The 25,158-nt window shown below is 50.5% G+C and overlaps 1 protein-coding gene across 2 annotated transcripts in view; it reads left to right on the forward strand.

Annotated features, from left to right (window-relative positions):
• The window catches only part of RANBP10 (RAN binding protein 10), a 64,770-nt gene extending 42,978 nt beyond the window's left edge, over window positions 1–21,792 (forward strand). The window contains exons 4-14 of one of the 2 annotated variants that reach the window (XM_012742546.3): window positions 2,068–2,235; window positions 7,811–7,833; window positions 10,482–10,666; window positions 13,570–13,682; window positions 15,166–15,274; window positions 15,385–15,533; window positions 15,725–15,929; window positions 16,663–16,784; window positions 17,274–17,419; window positions 17,719–17,830; window positions 18,288–21,792. In XM_012742546.3, coding sequence (XP_012598000.2) covers window positions 2,068–2,235; window positions 7,811–7,833; window positions 10,482–10,666; window positions 13,570–13,682; window positions 15,166–15,274; window positions 15,385–15,533; window positions 15,725–15,929; window positions 16,663–16,784; window positions 17,274–17,419; window positions 17,719–17,830; window positions 18,288–18,418 — 1,463 coding nt within the window. In that variant the 3' untranslated portion in view covers window positions 18,419–21,792. The remainder of the gene's footprint in view (window positions 1–2,067; window positions 2,236–7,810; window positions 7,834–10,481; window positions 10,667–13,569; window positions 13,683–15,165; window positions 15,275–15,384; window positions 15,534–15,724; window positions 15,930–16,662; window positions 16,785–17,273; window positions 17,420–17,718; window positions 17,831–18,287) is intronic. The other variant, XM_075995705.1, reaches the window with a different exon arrangement.
• Window positions 21,793–25,158: the final 3,366 nt, after the last annotated feature.

Genomic DNA, 25,158 nt, shown 5'->3' on the forward strand with positions numbered 1-25,158 from the left:
GAGACAGGATCTTGCTCTGTCATCCAGGCTAGAGTACAGTGGCATCATCATAGCTTATTGCAACCTCAAACTCCTGGCCTCAAGCAGTTCTCCTGCCTCACCCTCCCCAAAGTGTTGGGATTACAGGTGTGAACCACTGCACCTGGCCTGTTCTCATGATTTCTATTCAGCATTGTATTGGAGGGCCTAGTCAGTGCAGCAAGGCAGGACAAAGAAATAAAAGGCAGAAAGATTGGAAAGGAAGAAATAACTCTTTATTCTGAGACAATATAATCATATATACATACATACATATATATACATATATATATACACACACACACACACACACACACACACACACAACCAAAGAATCTTCCAAGAAGCTACCAGAACTAATTGATGAGTTTAGCAAAGTTACAGGATACCAAGTGAATATCTAAAAATCAAATACTGGATATACTCATGTATACATACATACATATATATATATATATATATATATATACACATACCCACACACATATATATCTAATTGCATTATTGAGAGAAAATTTATGTGCCATACTATTCACCCATTTTCTTAAATTTTTTTAAATTAAAAAAAAATTTTTCCTTTTATCCCCAATGTCTCTGCCCACCATGCACCCATTTAAAGTGTACAATTCAGTAGTTTTTAGCATATTTAAAGAATTTTGCAACTGTCATTGTAATCTAATTTTAGAGCATTTTTATCACCTAAAAAAGAAACCTTGACCCCATTCTCTACCTCCAAAATCAGTTCTATTTTGATATAATAGCAAGAAACAATTGGACATTGAAATTGTAAAATATCATTTTATAATAGCATAAACATTGAAATACTTAAAGATAAATATGTTAAAACATTGCTGAGAGAAATTAAAGAAGATAAATAATAAATAATGGAGAGATATGCCATGTTCACAGATTGGAATAATTTATATTGTTAAGCTTCTATTCTCTCCAGATCTATAGATTCAACACAGTCCCAGTCAAGATCCCAGGAGACCTTTGAAAGATACTGTTAAGAAAATGAAGGCAAGGCCAGGCATGGTGGCTCACGCCTGTAATCCTAGCTCTATGGGAGGCCGAGGTGGGAAGATCACTCAAGGTCAGGAGTTCGAGACCAGCCTGAGCAAGAGTGAGACCCCGTCTCTACTATAAATAGAAAGAAATTAATTGGCCAACTAACATATATATAGAAAAAATTAGCCGGGCATGGTGGCGCATGCCTATAGTCCCAGCTACTCGGGAAGCTGAGGCAGCAGGATTGCTTGAGCCCAGGAGTTTGAGGTTGCTGTGAGCTAGGCTGACGCCATGGCACTTACTCTAGCCTAGGCAACAAAGCGAGACTCTGTCTCAAAAAAAAGAAAATGAAAAAAAAAAAAAAGAAAGAAAATGAAGGCAAGCCATGGACTGGAAGAAAATACTGTCAGAACAAATAAAAGGACTTATTCCCTCAAATAAATTGTATTAATATTGAAAAGAAAAAAAAAAAAAGGACTTATTCCCAACTATATCCAGAGACTTTAGAGCTCAATATGATAAACAAACCAATAAAGATGGGTTAAAGATTTGAATAGACAATTGAATAATTTCCTAATCAGCAGATAGCAAATAAGTACATGAAAAGATGCTCCACATCTTTGGTCATTGGGGAAATGCATGTTAAAACACAATGATATTAAAACCCATATATACCCAGTAAAAAGGCTAAAAGAGAAAACACGTGAACAACTGAGAATACCAAGTGCTTATAAGGATGGGGAACTCATACATTGCTGATGGGAATGCAAAGTGGCACAGCACTTTGGAAAACAGTTTGGCAGTTTCTTATCAAGTTAAACATACACTTATCTTATGACCCAGCAATACCACTTGTAAGTATTTACCCAAGAGAAATGAAAATATATGTCTGTGCAAAGACCTGTATGCAAATATTTGTTGGCTTTATTCATAATAGCCAAAAATTAGAAACAACTCAAATGTCATCTACCAGTGAATGGATAGACAAACTGTGGTTTCTACAAACACCTACTCAGCTATTGCTGCTCTCTTCCCTCACAGGTTGGGACAAACATTCCTATGGCTACCATGGTGATGATGGGCATTCCTTCTGCTCCTCGGGGACCGGCCAGCCCTATGGTCCCACATTCACCACAGGAGATGTAATCGGCTGCTGCGTCAACCTCATCAATGGCACCTGCTTCTACACCAAGAATGGCCACAGCCTTGGTGGGTACATAGGGGACCTTGAAGGATCTGCTCTGTGGAGCCACTTTGGTTGGTGAGAGGTTCATGGGCAGGTCTTGAAGTCAAAGCAGTGTCACAGCCTCTGCTAAGCTCTAGGGAACTGCAGCCATTTCCAGGCTTTGGAGCTCTTTAAAGTGAATGGAGGGTAGCAGGGGTATGCCCTTTGTTAATCCATCCATTCAGTGGCATTTATGAAGCCCAGAGTGAGTGCTGAGAGCGCAGCAGTGTCCTGGTTGTGATCCTGGCTCTTTTGGCAGTTGGAGCAGGGTTTGGCAGTGGATGAGAAGTTTGAGGGGCCCAAGTACATAGTTGACAGTGATGTTGGTTTGCATGCCTACCTGGCCCAGACTCGGCTGGCCCTTCTGATGGTCAGGGTGCTGGTTGCTGTGGAGCAGCAGTGAGGGCTTTCCTAGTACAGGAGGGGAACAGACAGGCTGGAGTCAGAATGCACCAGAGCTCCTCTGGCCTGTTTGCCATTAACAAGCATAAAGCTGGGACTACAGGCATGCGCCACCATGCCGGCTAATTTTTTCTATATATATTAGTTGGCCAATTAATTTCTTTCTATTTATAGTAGAGACGGGGTCTCATTCTTTCTCAGGCTGGTCTCGAACTCCTGACCTTGAGTGATCCTCCCACCTCAGTCTCCCAGAGTGCTAAGATTACAGGCATGAGCCACCACGCCTGGCCTTCCCTTCATTTTCTTAACAGTATCTTTTAAAGGTCTCCTGGGATCTTGACTGGGACTGTGTTGAATCTATAGATCAATCTGGAGAGAACAGAAGCTTAACAATATAAATTATTCCAATCTGTGAACATGGCATATCTCTCCATTATTTATTATTTATCTTCTTTAATTTCTCTCAAAAGTTACATTGAAAAAGGCCTCTTTGGGGACACCATGAAGGATGGACCCAGAGTAAAGACCAGGGGAAGAGGCAGGTAGCCTGAGTTAAGGCAGTGATGATGGGTGCAGGAATTGGGGAACAGGCCTGACAAAGGGCCAGGGGTGGCTCAGCAAGGCTTCGTGACAGATGGGATGCACTTGCAAGAAGGAAAGGCGGGAATGTGGCTGGGTTTGTGGTGCTCTTAACTAAGATAACCCAAGGAATAGCACTCAGTGGAGGAGGATGGGGCCTGCAGGATCCCCTGGAGGAACAATCTCATGCACGTGTAGATATTTAGGATTAGAACTTGAGAGAGAGAGGCTTTGGCTATTCTGATGCCTTGCCCTACTAGATGCTGACTGGTATTTGGCCACCTTGGCCTCGAGGTGGTGCCTAACTGCTGGGCCTGCTTGCCTGGGTTTGCAGAGGTCTCTCTGCAGTTCTCCCAGAATGGTAGAGTGAGGAGAGGACTGGCAGAATCCTGCTAGCCAGGCTTCCACAAACCCTGCCAGGAACGGGAGTTGGGCATTTTATTTGGAACCCAATTCGTAGTAGGCCCGGCTTAGGGGGACAGTAAAATGGTGGCTGCTAGTCCCTGTATCCCCTCCATGGCTTCTCCAGGAGAGGATCCTGGCCAGTATCAGGGGACCTGAGTGGGAATTGAGTTTGCTAGTGGCCAGGGCTCAGCGACCAGGAGCCAGCATTCCTCAACAGGGCAGCTGGGTGCCCCAGCCCAGAGCAGGCCAGAAAGCCTAGCGAGCTGGGCAGCTAAGAACCCATAGCACAGACACTGCAGAGCTGACCTGGTGCACATTGGAGAAAAACTCCTCCAAAATTGATGTCCACCTGGCTGCAGTTGCTGGTGTTCAGCTGGTGAGGAGCTAGGAGCTGGAGGGCGGGGCCACAGTTTCAAGAGGGCTCTTTGCTTCCCACTCTGCTCTCTGATGATTTCCCGGCTCTGAGTTCTGCTGTCAGAGTTCCAGGGGCCACTGTTGTGGGCTCTGACCCTGTACCCAAGCCCCCCTTCACCTTTAGATAACTGCCCTCCTCACATCCCTCTAGCTTGTCCACATTTTGCTCAGCATGGCATCTGCCGTGGGACACAGAGTTTGGGGCGTATTCTGCTGTCCCCTCTGCATCTGCACCTACCTCCTCTGGGCCATAAGTGTACCAGGACCACCAAAAGGCCATGAGCTCTTATCAGTCAAGTCCCACAGGGAGTTCATGGCCACTCTAATGTCAGCTCAAATCCCTAGGCTGTTTTTAAAATTCATGTCCCTTATGGATGTTTTTTATAGACCCCATGCAAGACTTACGTCTTATAATTATCATTATTATTATTTTCTTCTTCTTTATTTTTTCAGTCACTTGTGCCTGGTATTTTTTTCTTGTAGAGGTAGAATCTCTCTATGTTGCCCTGGCTGGTCTTGAACTCCTGGCCTCAAGCGATCCTCCTGCCTTGGCCTCCCAAAGTGCTGGGATTACAGGCATGAGTCACTGTGCCCAGCCCACATCTTGTAATTAAACTTCACTTATATTGCATATTTTTCCAGCCTGTTGAGATCTTTTGTGGTTTTGCTTATTTCAAATATTTGATATCCTTTTTAGTGTGGTATTAACCTAAAATTTGTCAAACCTATTTGTGTGTGTTTTCACAAAGTTATTGATTAAAAATATTGAAAGAGGCTGGGAATGGTGGCTCATGTCTGTAATCCTAGCACTTTGGGAGTCTGAGGCACGAGGATTGCTTGAGGCTAGGAGTTTGAGATCAGCCTGAGCAACATAGTGAGACCCTGTTTCTACAAAAAATAGAAAAATTAAGGCCACGTATGGTGGCTCACTCCTGTAATCCTCTGGGAGGCTGAGGAGGGATGATCACTTGAGGTCAGAAATTGAAGACCAGCCTGAGCAAGAGCGAGACCCCATCTCTACCAAACAATAGAAAAAATTAGGTGGGTGTGATGGCATGTGCCTATAGTCCCAGCTAATTGGGAGGCTGAGGCAGGAGGATTGATTGAACCTGGGAGTTTGAGGTTGCAGTGAGCTATAATGACACCACTGCCCTTTAGCTTGGGCTACAGAGCAAGACACTGTCTTAAAAAACAAAAAAAGAAAAAAAGTGTATGTGTGTGTGTGTGTGAGTACAAGGCTAAGATTTGAGCCCTTCAGTGTACAGTTGAGCTTGTCCAGGAAGACACCAGCCATTTAAGAATCAGTTAGTTATGTTAGCTTGAAACTTATGTTTTTTTATCTTATATACCAGGATATTATTGAGACCTTACTGAAAAATGTATATGGCCTGTCCCTTGCATTTTCTAGATTATGAAGTTTAATGGAAAGGCAATGAAACTGGAGTGACAAACTTCTTGGTGAATCTTCTAATGTCCCTGTTAATTTTTCACAAGCCATCTTATCAATAATGTGTTTCAGAATCTAACCCTCCCCACTTTAGAGCAGCAGAATCACCTCTCCTGCTCTGGCCTCCCTGTTCCTTCCTCTGTCACAGCACTTGCCCTATGTGCCATTGGTCATTTGTGCAATTGTTAATCACATGCCATGTCTTGCTGGAGTCAGAAGCCCTTTGAGGGCCAGGCTCACAGCTGTTTACCTAGCCCCATAACAGGGCCTGCCTCCTTGGGGCCTCAGCAGAAACTCCGTGGAAGGATGAAGGAATGAGTGACTAGAGACACAGCTGCCGTCTCATCCACAGGCAGGCCGTGTCTTCACACAGCTCTGTGCTCTCTCATAAGGTCTTTATGTTCTCAGCCTCAGTGACTCCTGACCTATGTGCGTTTGGCCCAAGGCACTTTTTATCACAGTTTGGCTGTCCTGTTTGCATCCTGGATCTTTGCCTGGACCTTTTCCCTGCGAGGCAACTCAGATCTTGCTGTCACAATGGTCTTGCAAAGGCTCACAGAGACCCGCAGGGCCAGGGAAGCAGTGTTACCCTAGTCCACTGTGGTAGCAGGTGGAGTAGCCTCTTTTCTCATTCTCCTGGAAGCACTTCAAGGCCTCATCTTTCCTAGGCAGAGCTAGCCAAGCTTGGCTAGGTCATCCCCTGCCCATAAGTGTGGCGGTTGCCTCATCCTGCAGCACAAGTGCAGCCAACTTGTACCTAGACCTCACAGTTTATGAGGCAGCTTTCACAGAATGTCTCATTTTCTCCTTTCTTCCTTGAGGTTGATTAGGGATTAGTATTACCCCTTCTTTTCAGATGGGCTTAGAGAGGTTGGGTAACTTGCCAAGGTCACACTGCAGGTGACTGATGGAACCTGGACTCCCCCTTCTTCCAGGGTTCTGCTGGCAGCGTCCTGGCCACGCTGACACCCATGAGGTCACCTCTCTGGGAATACCTAAAGGGGTGAACATTGGGGTCTCCTCTTGGGTGCAGAGAGGCTTCCAGATTCATTCCTGCCAGCTTGTCAGTCATGCTAACTCTGCATATGGGGCTCAGCAGTGGCTTCAAGCAGGTGGACCATGTGGTTTATAAGCTTCCCTCAATGAGGAACAAAATAGCACAGCAAAAAATACAAACCATCTCTCTGCACCTTGGTTGCTCATCTGTAAACTATTGTCAGAGACACTATACATCTTCCAGGGTTGTTCTGAGGATTAAATGATTCCTTTTAAGACACTCAGTCCGGTGCTCAGCACAGAGGAGGCACATGGTACGCCCTGGCTGGTGTGATTCTGGCCCAAGTTTACTGGAAGACCCATTGTCAGACCCTCACCTGTTCTATCTTGCTGGGTTTTGGTTTCTCTTCAGGGTGAGGGTTGGAGGAGCAGCCTGGGGATCTCTAAGGTATCAACAGGTTGGCAGCCTCTGAGGTCAAACGCTCAGGAGCTTCTAAAAGATGTAAGACTATCTAAATGTGAGAAGGCTATGAGTCCTTGGGAGAGCCTCCATTGGCTCTGAATCATTTCTCAGTCTGCAGAACATGGGTGCTCTGAGCATGGGGGTGGTATTCTGAGGGCCCTCCCCTGCTCAGGCTTGCTCATGTATTTGGGGTCCTACTGCCCTCCACCATCACTTCCAATTCAGGGCTGAGGTCCCTGGAAACAGCCACTTCTCTTGGTAGGAGGCTTTGGAGGGTACACAGGCATTGTTACCCTGGGCTTTGCCAGCTTGGAACCTCTGAGGACTCTGAACGCACATGGTCTGGAGACAGGCAGTTGCCACCCTCCCTGCCTCCCCTTCTCTGTCAGTTTACTGATGACATTGGCACATCAGACTAGGAATGAAGCTAGCCCTACCACCTCTGCTAGCTTTATGACTCTTGGCAAATCGTTTGACCTCTGGGCTTACTCTCCTCATTTGTAAAATGGGATAATAAAGCCTACTTCCCAGAGTTGGTATGCAGATCAGATGAAGCAAAGGAGGAGAAGGATCTGGCACACACAATAGGTTTCCATAATCAGGCCTGAAGGGCTTCAGGGGATAGATCATTTGGGTTTAGTCCTTCCTATCAAGCTTTTCTTGAGACAGTGGGAAAGCTATGGATATATCTGAGCATCTGACTTCACTTCTGGCCAGGTCACCTAGCAAAGAGAAGCCCAGGGTCTAAAATACTGGGTTGTAGCACCGTCTCCACCATTGGCCCACAAAGGTAGAGGGGACCTTGGGCCCGGCCCTGTCTAATGGTCTGATGACTGTTCCTTTCCCCCAACAGGTATAGCCTTCACAGACCTCCCGGTAAGTACTACTACTGGGTCCTCCCTGTCCTGGGCTGTTGGGGGGCTGAGAGGGACGGGGGCATGGTGGCACCTGCAAGTGCAGGGTGTGGAGTCTGGCCCTTTCCCCAACCAGGGATGTGTGCTGTGCTGTCAGCTTGAAGGTCCCAGTAGGGGATACCTGCTGGCCTTCCTCTCTCTCCAGCAGCAAGGCCTGGTCTTCCTACAGGACTCTTAGCAGGTGACAGTAATTTGTGACATTTGCAAAGGCAGCTGTGGGGCTGGGGGTAGGGTGGGGGAATGAGGGTAGCTCCATGGCTCAGCTGGTCTGAGCCAGCTCTGTTTAGCTTACAGCCAAGAGGAGGGGGTTGCAGAGTGCAGGGAATTATTCCTGAAGTGTTAGGGGATCCAGTCCCTGTACATACTTTCAGAGGTCCTTGAGGAATGCCAGTGTTCCAGGGGACCTAGTCTGCTACCATTTAGGGTACCCCGAGCCAGAGAGGTGAGTTTTGTGGAATTTTCTTATCTTAGAAAAGGATGAGGTTTCCTGTTTGTTAGTTCAGGGCTCAGCCCCACCTCTAGCTGTCCCCTACCTCCTGTACCCCAGTCCTTTTTTTTTTTTTTTTTTTTGAGACACAGTCTCACTCTGTTGAGTGCCGTGGCGTCAGCCTAGCTCACAGCAACCTCAAATTCCTGGGCTCAAGCGATCCTCCTGCCTCAGCCTTCCAAGTAGCTGGGACTACAGGCATACACCATCATGCCCGGCTAATTTTTTATATATATTTTTAGTTAACCAATTAATTTCTTTCTATTTTTAGTAGAGACAGGGTCTCACTCTTGCTCAGGCTTGTTTCGAACTCCTGACCTTGAGTGATCCACCTGCCTCGGACTCCCAGAATGTTAGGATTACAGGCGTGAGCCACCATGCCCAGCCCCCCATTCCTTGTTTATTATGCATCATCATGTGCCTCATCATATGCAGGATGTCCACCCAGAATGGTGTGAGCCTGCCCAGCTCTGTGTGCCCTGGCTGGGTTCTGGCAGGAAGGAAGGTTTTCTGACTCCGGTGGCTGCTTTGGGATCCTGGGCACCCCCGTGATGCCTCTGGAAATTCTCTTGTGATCTGAAGGAGGCTGAGGCAGGAGGACTACTTGAGGCCAGGAGTTTGAGACCAGCCTGGGCAACATAGTAAGACCCTATCTCTTAAAACATGAAAAAAAATTAGCTGGTCATGGTGGTGTGCCCGGAGGTTGAGGCAAGAGAATCACTTGAGTCCAGGAGTTCGAGGCTACAGTAAGCTATGATCGTGCCACTGCACTCCAACCTAGATGACAGAAAGAGACTTCATCTCTTAAAAAAAAAAAGGAGGCCGGGCACAGTGGCTCACGCCTGTACTCCTAGCACTCTGGGAGGCCGAGGCGGGCAGATTGCTCGAGGTCAGGAGTTCGAAACCAGCCTGAGCAAGAGTGAGACCCGGTCTCTACTATAAATAGAAAGAAATTAATTGGCCAACTAATATATAGAGAAATAATCAGCTGGGCATGGTGGCACATGCCTGTAGTCCCAGCTACTTGGGAAGCTGAGGCAGCAGGATTGCTTGAGCCCAGGAGTTTGAGGTTGCTGTGAGCTAGGCTGACGCCATGGCACTCACTCTAGCCTGGGCAACAGAGCAAGACTCTGTCTCAAAAAAAACAAAACAAAACAAAGGAAGTGTGGGGAATGGCAGTGTGAGCCATGGTGGTCATGGCCAGTTTGCTGAAGGAGGTGGGCTTTGCCTGTGGTGTGGAGGATGGGAGGGAAACGAGGGAAGCGAGAGGTCTTATGGGTGCAGAGCTCATGGTGGCCTGAACCCAGTGTGCAGGAAAGGCACGTGATTCTCAGGAATGACACGTGACCTGATGATGGGAGGTGAAGAGTGGGCTGGGGGGTCCTGGGAAGACAATCATAGTGACAGTGGGAGGAGGCTGTGGGGCTCTGGGCAGTAGCATTGGGGAGCCACAGGAAGCACTGAGGGAGGGAGTGACCTGGCAAAGCTGGCCGTGGCAGGGGATAGATGGAAAGCCGGGAGGAACCCTGTACCTTGCTGACCAGAAGACCCTCCTCTCATTGAACCTCAGACAGGAAGGGCAACAGCCTGTCCTTATCCTTTGTCAGCACAGGGGATCCAAATCACCACTCCCTTTTGCCAGGCTTTCCTACTCCCCTCCTTTCCTGGGTCACCCCATCCCTACCTGCCCTATCATATACCTCTTTTTTTATGACAAAGGGATCCTTGGCTCCGGATCTTTCTGAGAGGAGCTGCTATCTACCATTGCAGAAGACCATGGGCACATCTGCTGGGTCATGGAGCCCAGCCTGCCTCTGTGTGCCCTGGCTGAGTTCCAGCGGGGGATCTTAGGCCGTGGGGACACAGTGGCCTCTGATGAAGAGCAGGAGGCTCTCCACATTGAGTCTTGCTTGCCTTTCTTTTGCTTTCTCCTCTCCAGCTTCGGGGCATAATGTCCCAGGTAGGGAGATAGGCAGAATGGGGCTTCGCCCTGCCTCCTCCTACCTGGCCGTGTCTCCCTCAGCCCTAGCATGGACTGGCAGGAGCCACAGAGGTGAGGCGAGGTCCTGCTATCCTGCTGCCCCGCTGCCCTCAGGGCCTGACTGACACTTTGTTCTCCTCAGGCCAACCTCTACCCCACCGTAGGCCTGCAGACACCTGGGGAGATTGTGGACGCCAACTTCGGGCAGCAGCCCTTCCTGTTCGACATTGAGGACTACATGCGGGAGTGGCGTGCCAAGGTGCAGGGTACTGTCCACTGCTTCCCCATCAGTGCCCGGCTTGGCGAGTGGCAGGCGGTGCTGCAGAAGTGAGTGCCTTGTTCCTGCCCTTACCCACCTCCACACCGTCCCAGGGCCATCACTCTCCTGTAGGCCCCTGTAGTGCTACAAGCTGCTCCTGTGGACTCCAGTGTGCGGCAGCCCTCTAGGAAGCTCTCCCAGGGTGATTTAGCATGCTGCTCTCCTCTTCCCTCTCATCGGAGGGACAGCTCCCGTGCTCCAGAGCTGCTCCTGATTACACCTTTGCCCCTCCACCAGATCGGAAGGCTCCTGTGTCTGACATCACCAGCCAGGCTGTATTCCTTCCCCAGGGCACTTTGCAGAGGATGCACGGGGACGCCCTGTGGTCTCTTCCTCTGGGGACTTTTTCTCTCACCATAGGGAGTATCCATCATGCTGCAACTCTGGCCTGAAGCCACCTCACAGGTCTCGGCACCGAGCTAAGTCCCATTCGTCTATGGCAGTGGTGACAGGAAGAGAGTTTTTCTCTGGGACCAGCCTAGCTAGCTTCTTGGCTGATTAATTCCCAGCAGACTGTCCTGGAAGCCAGTGTTGCTGAGACTACCAAGGGAGGCCAGGTTTAGGTCTCTCTTCCATTTGCCAGCTACAGGCCTGAGTGAGGCAATGACCAGTACCCACTCTGCTAGGAGGTGGGTGTTAGCTTGGCTCCCAAGGTGGGCAGATGGGTACAGGGGGAAGGTCTGGGCTTCTGCTAGCCCTGGCCATTGCCTTGCAAAGGTACCAGCGTCCTTGGGTGGGGGTGGGGTACGCACTGGGTTCTCTGTGCAGCCTTCCTTTCTTGAGAGATTGATCTTGAGGCAGGCCCCAAGGGTGGGCTGAGGCAGGGGCTAGGTAGCTAGACCCTCCCCAGGAAAAACAGCATTGCTACCTCTTGTTCCCAGTCCCCAGAACAGATAAGTCCTTCCTTGGAGGGCCAGGACAGTGCCATTCCCTGCAGCAGGCTTGCTGGGATGGGCAAGGGGAGCTGCCCAGGCTGCATGGGGAAAGAATGATATTCTCAGCTGTCAGGGCCTGGGCCCAGCACATATTTGTTTACATGTGTGTATCCATGTGTTTGTATGTATTCATATGTAGCATTTGCCAAGATCTGCATATAATTTGTGTTCTGTGGTTTCACATGACTTCATTTTATGAATATTGATAATGACTATCTCAGAGACAAATTACCCACAAGTCCTTTGGCTGGCTTCTTCTAGTGGGAAGTCAAATTATTCTCTCTCTCTCTCTCTTTTATTTTTTTTTTTTTTTGAGTCAGAGTCTCACTCTGTTGCCTGGGCTAGAGCCCCATGGCATCAGCCCAGCTCACTGCAACCCCAAACTCCTGGGCTCAAGCAATCCTTCTGCCTCAGCCTCCCCAAGTAGCTGGGACTACAGGCATGTGCCACTATGCCTGGCTAATTTTTTCTATATATATATATTTTAGTTGGCCAATTAATTTCTTTCTATTTTTAGTAGACTCACTACTTTAGGGTCTCACTCTTGCTCAGGCTGGTTTCGAACTCCTGACCTTGAGGGATCCACCTGCCTCGGCCTCCCAGAGTGCTAGGATTACAAGTGTGAGCCACTGTGCCCAGCCTCTCTCTTTTCTTATATAGGTAACTATTTTGCACATAAAGAACTTTTCATATTTAAGATTGATTTCTTGGTGTCCTTTTAAGAATTGGAATTATTGAGTCAAAGGAACTGTACATTTTAGTGGCATCTGATGTTCATATGGCTCATCTAAAACCATGTGTTTTGAAAAAGTTTAGCCCTTGTATTTATAATAATAATATAGTTGTGGTAATTATTTAGAATATAATATTATATAATACATACCTTTATAATAAGAAATTGTGTTTATTGACTTCTTTTTTTTTTTCTTTTTCAACATTTCCCCCCCCCCCTTTTTTTTCTTTTTTTTCAAATGCGTCCCGGTGTGCTAGTGTTTATTGATTTCTTATTTCTTGCCAGGCACTTTAAGTGCATTGTCTCATTTATTCCCCCATGGGGGGGACACACACCTAAACTTCCATGCCTTCTACACAATAGCCCTTTGGATAGTTGTGTTTGGCAGTTATAGTAATGACGTCAGACACATGCACACATTGAGGTATTCACTCCTGTACACATCAGACACAAGGGCTCTTCCTTCTGCTCTATATATGTACACACATGTGCCACTGCTCAGCCAGCTGCAGAGAGGGTTAAATGGCTGCTGGGTGTCGGGCTTCTCCAGACCATTAACCAAAGATTGTGTCCTCTTGGCCCTGCTGTTGCCTGTCCCTGCTCGGCAAAATCAGCCTGATCTCTTGGCTTCTTGGGCCCCTGACTTGTGGCAACTTTGGATCGTGGTTTATCTCCCTGTCACTCTCTAGAGCCATCATCACTGAGGACAGGTTCACCTGGGGAGCTGGAATGATTCTGTCAGGTGCATGGGGCAGCCTGCAGTGAAGCTCCTGTGTCTGGAGAATGTGTGCACGCTGCATGCATTCTCTCTGCTGGGCAGCTGCCAGACCGCGTGGCTGCATGCCATTTCTGGGAGCCCTCATTGACACCATTAGCCATCTCTGGGCTTGCTGCAGCTCACAAGGAGGCAGCCGTGTTTGCAAGGAGATGGTGTGTGCTTGTGTGTGTACTTTTGTTATCATACTTACTTGTGAGCAGTGTGTCCCAGAGAAACTGTAGTCACTCTGCCAAGCTATGGGCACAGACATGATGATCAGCCCCGCACCCCACCAGCCTGACTGCGTGAGCACGGTGAGGGGAAAGATGTTTTCATTTTGTTTCAGCCCTTTTATTCTCGTTCTGTGGAGGTTGTACCTACAAGATGTGTTTAGGGGCGACCTAATGGGGAGGTAGTCTGTCCCAATAGGTGGTCAGTGAGAAATGCAGTTCTTGAGTGTCACCTTGAGCTCTTCCTTTCTTCTAGCATGGTCTCATCTTACCTGGTGCATCATGGGTATTGTGCCACGGCCACAGCTTTTGCCCGAATGACTGAAACCCCAATTCAGGAAGAACAGGCGTCCATAAAGAACAGACAAAGTAAGGTTAATTCTCCTTACCCTTTTCCCTCCCTCACCTCTCCCTAACTTTGCTCTCTGGCTTGTGCCCACCCTGGTTACCCTGTCAGGAGTCCATTCAGCTCTGGTCTTCACCACCCTGGAGTACCTCCTGCAGCCCCCAGGCCAGCCCCAGGCCCTCCTCTTGTCCCACTTTCAAGACAGCACTGCCCAGATGGACAGTCAGCAGCATGGGACATCTCAGAGCAGCCTCCCCAGTGCACAGACCAGGCCCTGACACAGCTGGACCCCCCTCCTCCGTGCTTGTTTCCTTTCCCCTGAATCCTGGATTCTACTCAGCCTCCTGTTCATGATCTTCTGGAAAGAGCGTGTTTGCATCATGTCAGACCAGTGCCCTGCCTTTCCCACCAGTGACTCAAGCCTTAGTAGTTCTGCTTGTTCCTAGCCTGAGAGACGATCGAAGTGGTCAGACAGGGCAAAGCTGATGCTCAGTGGTGGCTGTGCTGGCTCCTCTCTGCTCCCCCGCTCTAGTCCTGCCTTTGCAGACAGCATAGAGTCCTTCCTTGGACAAAGGGAGCTCTCCCAGTGTTGATACTGGCCTGTGTACTGTGTGTTTGAGGGCTCTTTCATGAAAGGAGGGGTGTTAAGAAAAAAGAAAGAGCCCTGCAAGGAGGCGGAGAGGAGAGTGAAGGCCAGCGGGTGTGTGTGGGCGTGCGTGTCTGTGAGTGGCTGCGTCTCTCTGAGCCTGTCGTCTCTGTGTATGTGCATGTGTCTGTGTCTCCCAGAGAAGCTGCGCTCAGCCAGACAGACGGAAAGGGATCCCAGACTTGGGATCTACGAATGAGGGAGCCTCACACCTTGAAGTTACTCCCAGAAGATGCACCAGGCCCCAGGGAAAGAGCGAGAAGGCAACAGCAAGATGCTGATGGCCTGAGAGGTGTCGCCGTCAGAGGTGCAAGCGTGAGGAGGATGGCCTCCTTTCCCAGAATGGCGCATGCTGTAGCCCCTGAAGACTGCCACGACTTGGGCCCTGGCTCAGAAACCAGTGTGCTCCCATTTCCACTCCTCTGTCAAGCCTGGAAGCCAGAGTCTGTCTGAAGAGGAGACCTTCAGGCTACCAGTCTGCCTGGGTGCCCATCCCCAGATTCATGTTCCCGTAGCCAGGGGGCCCTCCCTGTCCCCAGGTCCCTGGCGATCTGTACCCCACAGCAGCAGGCCTCCAAACTCACCCTCCTGCCCCTGGGCTGAGAGTCCTCCTTCTGTTTTCCCTTCATATTCTCGAGGACTCTTGGTAGACACTCGGCAGAAACCAGGGTCTGTTGTTGGGCTGGGCAGCCAGGTTCTTTCTTCAGCCTCTTCCGTGAGCATCTTAAGCTGGCAGGGCACTCTGAGCCAGCCCGTCTGACTCTTGACTGGTCCCCGCTCTGAGACTGGCACTTCCCAGCTGTGTGACTGTGAGGGAGGTCTGCAGTCCTCTCTCACTGCCATGTTCTTGCTCCCCACAGAGATCCAGAAGCTGGTGCTGGAGGGCCGCGTGGGCGAGGCCATCGAGACCACTCAGCGCTTCTACCCAGGGCTGCTGGAGCACAACCCCAACCTGCTCTTCATGCTCAAGTGAGTCTTGGGCACTCCCAGGTCCCCCAGAGCCCAGCCCCTCTCAGCCTCCAGTGGGAACATCACCCCCGGGCCACGCCCAGAGCATTGCCACGCTGCTCCCTCCGCAGGTGCCGACAGTTTGTGGAGATGGTGAATGGGACTGACAGTGAGGTCCGCAGCCTGAGCTCCCGAAGCCCCAAGTCCCAGGACAGCTACCCTGGCTCCCCCAGCCTCAGCCCCCGCCACGGCCCCAGTAGTTCCCACATGCACAGCACAGGTCAGCCACTCTCCAGAGGGCTCGGGAAGAACTGGTGTGGAGAGGAGAGGCCACCCCCGTGCTCACCCCTGAGCTGGGCTCAGGGCTCACTGCTGGACTGGGGGAAGGGAAATGGCATCACTGTGGTTATTCCTGGGGCTCTGCTTGATGGCAAGCTGCCCCTCCTCTTCTGACTGTCCCCTGGCTTCTAGGAGCAGACAGTCCCAGCTGTAGCAATGGCATCACATCCACCAAGAGTAAACAGAACCACAGTAAATACCCCGCACCCAGCTCCTCATCCTCGTCCTCATCCTCCTCGTCTTCCTCCTCCCCGTCCTCCGTCAATTACTCCGAATCCAACTCAACAGACTCTACCAAGTCCCAGCCCCACAGCAGTACCAGTAACCAGGAGACCAGGTGCCTGTCCTGCTCTACTTCCCCCTCTCTGCTTTCTGCCCTTGCTAGCTGCCCTTTGAGTGCCCTGCCCTTCACCCCCACTTCTATCTCAAGTCTGTGCCCGGAGTACTAGCTCTTGGCCCCCCAGGCCAGGCATTGGTTCTGGCTTCTGGCCCTTCCTATGATATACCTGCCACTTTCCTTGGCCCTGGCTTTCTCCAGAGGTGCTGATACTGCCAGGCTGAGAATGTGGCCTCCTCCAAGGAGTCCTTTTACTCTAAGGATGCTGGGCCTGTCAGAATCCCTGGGGTCTATACTGAAGGAGCCTTTACTGGGTCTAGTTTGTGGATAGCCAGGTTGGGCAGGCAGGAGACCTAGGCTGCAGGCTGCAGCTCCAGGTAGCTTTCAGCAGTCCCCAGGCATGCTTCCAGCCAAGGCCACATGGGGCCCAGTCACTGGGGATGAGGGAGACATGTAGAAAAGGTGTGTTGACTCAGGGGAGGGGCAAGGAAGGGAGAGTCACAGAGGCAGCATTTGGACAAGGGTGGGAATCAGGTGCCAGGCCCCTAGGGATAGCTGGTGTCACAGTAGGAGCCAGGTGTTGGAACCTGGGAAGCTTGGGCTGTCCTTTTATGCGCCTGGGGACCCCTGGTTTACCCACAGCAGCTCGGGGCTAAAGCCTGAATGGAGGCCCAAACCAGGCTGCTCCAACCACATCCCCTTGGCCAATTCCCACCTCAACCTTTCTCCGCAGCGACAGTGAGATGGAGATGGAGGCAGAGCATTACCCCAATGGTGTGCTGGAAAGCATGTCCACACGCATCGTCAATGGTGCCTACAAGCATGAGGACCTGCAGACGGATGAGTCCAGCATGGGTAAGGGCCATGCCCTAGCATGACCCAGTATATTCCCTGAGAAGACGATGTGCTGTCCAGGCACCCTCTTCCCCTGGGAGGGAGCTGGTTGGGCAGGCTTTGGCAGCTTGAGAGGCTCTAGCCAGACCTGGTCCACCACCTCTTTAGCCAACTGTGGATGGGTCCTTGAGGTGGCTCCAAATGTGTAAGAAGGCCCAGGCCTGCTGCCAAGACCAGGGTCCCTATGTTTGAGGCTGGGGGAGTTCGAGAGTATGGGTGCTCTAATGAGCACATGCATCTGTGCAGGGTGGGAAGAAGGAAAGCGTCCATGTCCTGCCTGATCCTGAGACTGTGCTGGGTGGCCTAAGAGCTCCTTCGCTCTGGCTGCCCCATCTGCCCTTGCTGCCCTCGGCAAAAGCTGCAGCCCACCTGGGGTCCTTCCTTCCACTCCAATCCTGCCCCTCTCTCCCCACCCTTCCTAACATGTTCTCCGCGGGGCCCTGGGTGCAGATGATGGGCATGCTCGGCGGCAGCTCTGCGGGGGAAACCAGGCTGCCACAGAAAGGATTATCCTGTTTGGCCGTGAGTTGCAGGCACTGAGCGAGCAGTTGGGCCAGGAGTACGGCAAGAATTCGGCCCATACGGAGATGCTGCAGGTACAGGACGAGCCAGGCCCTCATGCAGAGCAGGCCCCCATTTGGGGCTAGGGGCAGGGTGGCTATGGGAGGATCCAGGAGGCAGCAGCAACAGGACAGAGTGGGCTTAAGTCAAGTCTGCAATGGGAGTGGGGCATCTGGGTGTACCCCACCTGTCCAGGTTTGTGGGAGAGCACAACCCTACCCGACCATACATTCTAGGTGTGTTGAGCTCTCACTGGGCAATGCATGGCCCTGTTCCCTTCTGGAGCCCCAGGGAGTGTGTACCACAATCCTCTTAAAAGCACCCTGTCCTTTAGGATGCCTTCAGCCTGCTGGCATACTCGGACCCCTGGAGCTGCCCAGTTGGCCAGCAGCTTGACCCCATCCAGAGGGAACCTGTATGTGCTGCCCTCAACAGCGCCATTTTAGGTGAGTAGATCTAACAAAAGCAGAAGCTAGCCCACGAGTACCTGGGATGGTTACCTCCCCTTTCTCCCTGGAAAGAACTGATGTTTGTCCAGACTGGGGCAACAAGTGGTGCTATCAGGCCCTCTCTGGTGGTTCAGGACTCTTGGACTCCCGTAGCTGAACCTAAATCCTGACCCTTCTCTGCCCAGCTGAGTTGGCTGGCTAGATCACAGTGCATCCTAGGCCATGACTCTGGGCCCAGGCCAGTCCATAGCTCTAAAGAAGGCTAGGGTCCTCAGGTTCTTGGCATGACTGTAGGGCCATGGCCTGATGGCTGGGACATACTCACCCAGAGATATTGAATACTCTGTTTCAAGAGATTCTTGAAATACTCCCCCTACCTTCCACCCCCAAGGGAACTTTGGCCTGGGCCCAGTCCCCGGGTAGGGCAGTGACCAGGCCTGTCTCTCCTCCACAGAGTCTCAGAACCTGCCAAAGCAGCCACCTCTGATGCTCGCCCTGGGCCAGGCGTCTGAATGTCTACGGCTCATGGCCCGAGCAGGCCTGGGATCTTGCTCCTTTGCCAGAGTTGATGACTACTTGCACTAGCTGACCATGCTGGCTGGCCCCGCCTGGACGTCCACTGGCCCTAGGGCTGGAGCAGCCTTGTTCTCCATAGGCACCTGGCGCAGGGACCTGAAAGCCATGGGCAGAGTCCACTCCTGCCTGGCCTTTTCCCCCTCTCCCTTTCCTTCCATTCTTCCTTCCTTCTTTCCTTCCTTCCTCCCTTCCTTTTCCCCCCACCCTCAGGCTCTCTCTCTCCTTCACGTGCAGCGGCCTATGACACAGTATTGGCTGGTTACTCTCATGTAGCGCCTTCTACTTTGAAAGGGGAGTCTTGTTTTGAGGAGGGGTTGAGGTTTTTTAATCTTTTCTTTCTCCTGACTGAGCCACCAGTATTTATCTCCGGAGAGTTTGTGCTGAGCTGGTTTCTGCTAATTTAGTGATGAAGCCTATCCAAGTTGGTAATAGCTTATTATTTTCATAAGTAAAAAACAAATGAGATTATATATATAAATATATATATATTAAAAAAAAGAAGACACAGTATTTATCGTAGTGTTAGTGGTCCAGCACCTCTTGGGTGAGGCTGTCCAGACAACATGTTTTTATTTGAGTCCAACTCATTAAAAAAGAATCATCTCTGTCACCTCAGCCAAGTGATTTGTTTATTTTAGGCTCCCTCTTTGTTGAGCCACAGGCCCAGCTGCAGCCAAGGGAAGCCGAATAAGCTTTGGGGGGCCACTTAGTGGACAGGATCAGGCTAAGCTGATTTTGCAGCAACTGAAGGGGTCCCTAGGGTCCTGGGAGCTGTTCTGAGCAGAGAATTGTGGGGCCGAGGGTCTAGAGAAGTGACAAGTTGGCCCAGGGCTACACAACACAACAAGGGAGTGGAGGGTTCTTGGCCAGCACGCTATCTACCACTCTACCCGACCTCTCACTGCCTGTCTTGCTCCCCTCTCTTTCCTTTTCAATCCCCTGCCTTCCCTTGTTAAGATGGCCAAATAATTCATTTACTCTAAATTGATTGCCTGGAAACTACCTGCCTTCAACCCGAGAGCTGCTGTGTGTCAGGCTGCCGGGAAGAAGACTCCATTCCCAGGACAGAGGCCCCTGAGTACAGGGGCTGCTTTCTTCTTGCTTGGATCTTCACCATCTCTGCACAGCTCTGAGCGAATCAATGCTTTCTGTTGAGAAGCCGGTACCTTGTGGAGGCAGTTTCTTGGGCTGCTAGTCCATGGAGTGGATGGAACCCTTGGCCCCCTAGGCCAGGTTTTGCTGCCACTGTGCCAGGCAGCTCCCTGCAGCTGGGCCCCAGCCACTGCTAGAAAAGACTGTCAGGAGTATTTGCTGGCCAGAGGATGGGACCCTATGCGCTTTACAGATATCCTACCAGCTGTTCCAGATGGATCCTCACAGCTGATAGAACAAAAAGTCCCACCACCACTGGGGAATCAGGAGAGGAAGGGCTGAGATGGCTGCCAGGACTTGGGTGGGCCATCTGTGGAGACGACTGGCTGCCCTGGAGGAGGAAAGGGAGGAAACCTATGCAGAGGAGCACCAGGAGGGGCTGGGGTTTCTGTGGCTGCCTCACAGCATGAGGGGGAGCACAAGCAGCCCCTGCAAAGTGTAGGGTCAGCCATGGCAAGGCCAGAAGTGGAACTTCCAGTCCCAGCCTGAGTCTGGGCAGGGCAAGCTCTGTGTTAGCAGACAGGGGAATGGCTGGTGTGGCCTCAGATATTCAGTGCCCGTCAAGCCTCACCAGGGCCACAGCTGGACAACAAGAAAAATGATTGAGTTGGACCGGCTGCTGGTGATGGCCCTGTGCTTTCCCAGAGTTCTTCCTTGAGAGATGATCCTATAGCTGCTGATTTTTCTTAGTCCCTGCCAGGGCCCCAGCTGGCAGCCCATAGACCATGGCCTATTGGGAGGTGTTGTCCTGTCTGTAAAGAAAATTCATCCTGTGCAAGGCTGGGAATACCTAGCTCCCAAACCCAGAGTTTGGAAACATCAGGCTGTTAAAAATGGTCACAGCCTAGCAGGATTAGGAACTAAAACCAGAGGCTCTTACAGCTGGAATGGGGTTCAGAGAACCTCTTCCCCATCAATCCTCTCCTTTTACAGATAAGGAAACAGGCCCAGGAGATTAAGTGACTTGGCCAAAGTCATATGGCAAATTGGTGGCAGAGTTGGAACTAATCTTATCCCTGTGGGTTGGGCCACAGTGTTTAGTCCTGAAGCTGAATGACGGATGAGCCCCATGAGGGCTTGGGCTGGTATGGCCTCTGGCAGTGTCGTGAGTAGCCGGTACCTTTAGGGGTGTATCAGGGATGAGGATGGGTGCCTGGGCTTGAGTTGTGGAGTGGCTGAGAGAGGGCCCAAGAGGGCTCAGGACAGCTGTGTGCTGCATGGGGCTGGGTGTGTGCCTGGCTCACACTTGGTACCCATGGCCACCTCCCCATTTTCTGTGCCTTATCTCACTGTTTCAGCTGAGTCCAAGTTGTTTACTCTATTCCTCTCCAGAGGGGCTCTCTGTCCCTTTGGACAACTCACCTTTGGGACATAAGCCTTTGCCCCACAAGCCGTGGAGAGGGCCAAAACCAGGCTGCTGAGCCCACTCTCTTGCTCATAGTCCAGGCTTGCCTGCCATCCAGAGGAGCCCTTTATGTACATCCAGTCCTACCAGCCTGCTTCCAGGAGCCTGGAGCGGGAAAGGCACCAGGGACGAGCCCTGGTGAGGGGCTGGACCTGATCCATGAGGGCAGGAGGAAGACCTGGCTCTGTTGGGTTGTCCAGCCCTGGGGGAGCAGCCTTCCCTACTCATCTTCCCCTTGCAGCACCAAATGGTTGCTCCTTCCAGAGTGAAAACTGGTAGACCACTCAAAGCCAGAACCCCCTATCCCCACCCACATGGGTCTGTGGCTGGGTACAGGCCGTCAAAACAGGGACACCACAAGACAGAGAAGTGGGGACCGCCTGGCCACCCTTCTCACCCCTTAAGCAAGCACAAAGAAGATGTGGCAGAGAACCGTCAGAGCTGAAAGTTCCTTTGGTTGCTCATAACTCAGGTATGCGCGCCGTGTGGCAGCTGGGCAGCAGAGCCCTACCTGACTGCCAGTCCCATGTACTCGGACCTGCGGCCAGATCGTGGCCTCTGGCTGCCTCAGGCACTTGCCTCTTTGCATCGGGTTTTCCTCCATTAGTAACTACAGCTGAAACAGACATCCTCCACATTGTGCACACTGGTTCTGCCTTTGTCCTCGAGAGTTGATACTTGGCATTAGCATGAAACTTGTGGGTGTGGGAGGGTTGAGAGAGAATTCTAACACAAAACATCCTATTAAAATTGTACTTGAGAGATGAAAAAAACTCCTGTTGTATTTTGACAGAATTATTTTTATTAAAATACACATCCATGAGCAGTCATGAGTGTCTGGTCTCTGTTTTGAGTCGTATAAGGGGTTAGCACCCCTTGTGTGACACATCCTATTCTGGAGAATTTAGACCCTCCTCAGTCCACTTCTCAAATGCCCAGGTCCCTGGTGCTTCTTTTCAGGGACTCTTGAAACTTTGGGTGTTTGTAAGACCCCAAAAAGGATAGATACTTAAACCTTATTCTCTCCCTTGAAACTGTTTTCATCTTAGACAAGGAATAAGTAGCAGATTCAACTCATACAACAGATGGGCCACAAGACCTCTACCCCCCAAAAAATAAGATTTTAAGAACACATTCCTGGCTGGGCATGGTGGCTCACGCCTGTAATCTTAGCACTCTGGGAGCCCCAGGCGGGTAGATTGCTCAAGGTCAGGAGTTCGAGACCAGCCTGAGCAAGAGTGAGACCCCCTGTCTCTACTAAAAGTAGAAAGAAATTAGCTGGCCAACTAAAAACATACATATAGAAAAAAAATTAGCTGGGTATGGTGGCACATGCCTGTAGTCCCAGCTACTCGGGAGGCTGAGGCAGAAGTATTGCTCGAGCCCAGGAGTTTGAGGGTTTTGAGGTTGCTGTAAACTAGGCTGACGCCACCGCACTCTAGCCCAGGCAATAGAGTGAGACTCTCTCTCAAAAACAAAACAAAACAAAACATTCCAGCAGGGTCAGGGGCTCATGCCTATTATCCCAGCATGCTGGGAGGCTGAGGCAGGAAGATTGCCTGAGGCCAGGAATTAAAGACCAGCCTGAGCAACATAGTGAGATCCCATCTCTCAAAAAAATAATAAAATTTAGCTGGGTGTGGTAGTGCGCCTGTAGTCCCAGCTACTAGGAAGACTGAGGCAGGAGGATTACTTCAGCCCAGGAGTTTGAGGCTGCAGTGAACTGTGATGAGGCCACTATACTCCAGCTCAGGTTAAAGAGAGACCCAGTCTCAAAAAAAAAAAATCCATTACAAACAAATACACCCACCCAAAGAGCTTCTCAGGGGTATCTCTTTTAAGGCTTAAGGTTAGCTTCATGCCTGTCAATCTGAGGAGAAAGACCTCGTGCTTAAAATCCTAGCACAGATAGCTCTGTTTACTAACTGGGTGACTATGGAAGGTTAACCTCTCTGAGACTCAGTTTCTCCATCCCTAAAATATAGTTAATCCTTCTACTCCGTGGTGATGAGGGATTACTACATGTCTATAGCAGTGCTTGGGACACAGGGACATGAGCACCCATCCTCATGAGGATGCTTACTGGTGTAACTGGCCCCTTCCTGCCTTCCTTACCCTCAAGGCACCAGGGTTTTATGCAGAGAAGGGGTACAGTAGATCATGCTGGTGTCCACCAGGAGGTGGGACTGGAAACAGACTGGAGCCAAAGAAACTAGCTAGGAGGCCATTGTAGCAGGCCACAGATAAAAGGGCAGGTTTGAGAAATATTTAGGAGATAAATGTTGGCACAGGATGAGTGACCGAATGTGAGGGAGATGGGAGAAGCAAGAGACAAATCAAATGCAGCCTTTGGTTGGGGTGACAGGATGGATAATGGTACCATATAATAATATAGAGTGGCTCATGACTGTAATCCTAGCACTCTGGGAGGCCGAGGCAGGTGGATCGCTCAAGGTCAGGAGTTCGAAACCAGCCTGAGCAAGAGCTAGACCCCGTTCTCTACTAAAAATAGAAAGAAATTAATTGGCAAACTAAAAAAATATATAGAAAAAATTAGCCGGGCATGGTGGCACATGCCTGTAGTCCTAGCTACTCGGGAGGTTGAGGCAGAAGGATTGCTTGAGCCCAAGAGTTTGAGATTGCTGTGAGCTAGGCTGACACCACGGCACTGTAGCCCAGGCAACAGAGTGAGGGTCTGTCTCAAAAAGCTAAAATAAAAATATAATTTTTATAAAAAATTAAAAAATAATAATACAGAGAACAGTAGGGAGCAGGTGGTAGCTAAAAGTCACTGGAGTGGGGGTGGGGTTTCCTGAAGGAAAGCATATAGAATTGTATCTCAGGGAGTCATGGTTACTGGAAAAGGGTTCTAATGTGGTCCAATAAATTAGGAAATGCTCATGGATGTTCTCAGTGAATATCACCAGCTAATTATTTTCCTCTGGACTAGTGGTTCTCAACTGGGAGTTATTTTGCCCCCCAGGGGACATTTGGGAATATCTGGAGATACTTTTGGAAGTCACAAGTGGGTTTGAGGAGAGCTACTGGCATCTAGTGAATAGAGACCAGGGATACTGCTAAACATACTATGATGCAGACAGTGCCTCTGTCCCCATCCCTGCCCAACAAAGAATTATCAGGCCCCAAATATCTACAGTGCCCCTGTTGAGAAGCCCTGCTCTGGAAGAGTGGAATTTTGAACAAATGACTAAGATAAAAAAAGATCAAATACAGGCACACTTTGATTCTGCCTCCTTTCTGTCTGGCTCTTCAGGATCCAGGGGAGAAGGGGTTAAACCCCATCAGAAGAGGGGGATTGGACTGGAAGACGATGCTAACAAAAAAAAAAAAAAAAGAAGAAGAAGGTAGCGGGAGCGGGTAGAGGTTACAATTTCTGATCGCTCTGGGAGCCTTCCGTGCTGCAAGAAGTGGTGGCAGCCAGTGGTAGGAAGTCTTGTGTCTTCCGCTGGGATAGCCCCGCTGCTGGCCAGCAGGTCTCAGTAGGAACTGCCTCATGCCTCAAGTCAGCTGATATATATATTGTGTCATCGCAGGCTGCTCTGTAATGATAGCTGGGAGACCCTTCTAATGCCAGCTGAGTAGGGAACCCGCCACCAGGAGAGTCAGGCAAGCAGGGGCGGGAGCTCCCCATGCAGAAATGAACCCCAGTCACGTTTCCTACATAGCCAGTTTTACACTGAGGTCTACCGGCTTCAGTATGCTAGTGGACAGTCTGGTATTTACTTAGAGGGACACAGGCTTCGGTATAGATGTTCAAGGGAACTGAGGTCACAGTCTTGAAGAGCACTGCTACTTAACCAGAGACGCCTGAGAAAACAGAAAAGCAAGTCCGGAGGAGTCAGTAAAGCGGCAGTCCGAAGAGTTTGAGAAAACTGACTTTCTACAAAGCTAGGTCGTTGTCCAACACGAGACCCTCCTTCATTCGGGGACAACCAAGGCAGACCACAATTCCCAGAACCTCCTCGTTCTTGAGACCGATCGGCAGGGCCACAGAGATGCAGAGGACAGATCACGGATTCCTCCGCCGCCTCTGCCGCCGGAAATCAACAACCTGAGCCTCCCAGTCTGGCCACTTAAGCTCCGCCCCCAAGGAACGAGCATGCGTAGCTCTCGCCCGTGGCCCCTCCCAGCGCGGGTCCACACCCCTCACGGAGCATGCGTGCTCCTCCCC

The sequence above is a fragment of the Microcebus murinus genome, chromosome 20, assembly GCF_040939455.1.
Source record: "Microcebus murinus isolate Inina chromosome 20, M.murinus_Inina_mat1.0, whole genome shotgun sequence".
Taxonomy (NCBI): Eukaryota; Metazoa; Chordata; class Mammalia; order Primates; family Cheirogaleidae; genus Microcebus; species Microcebus murinus.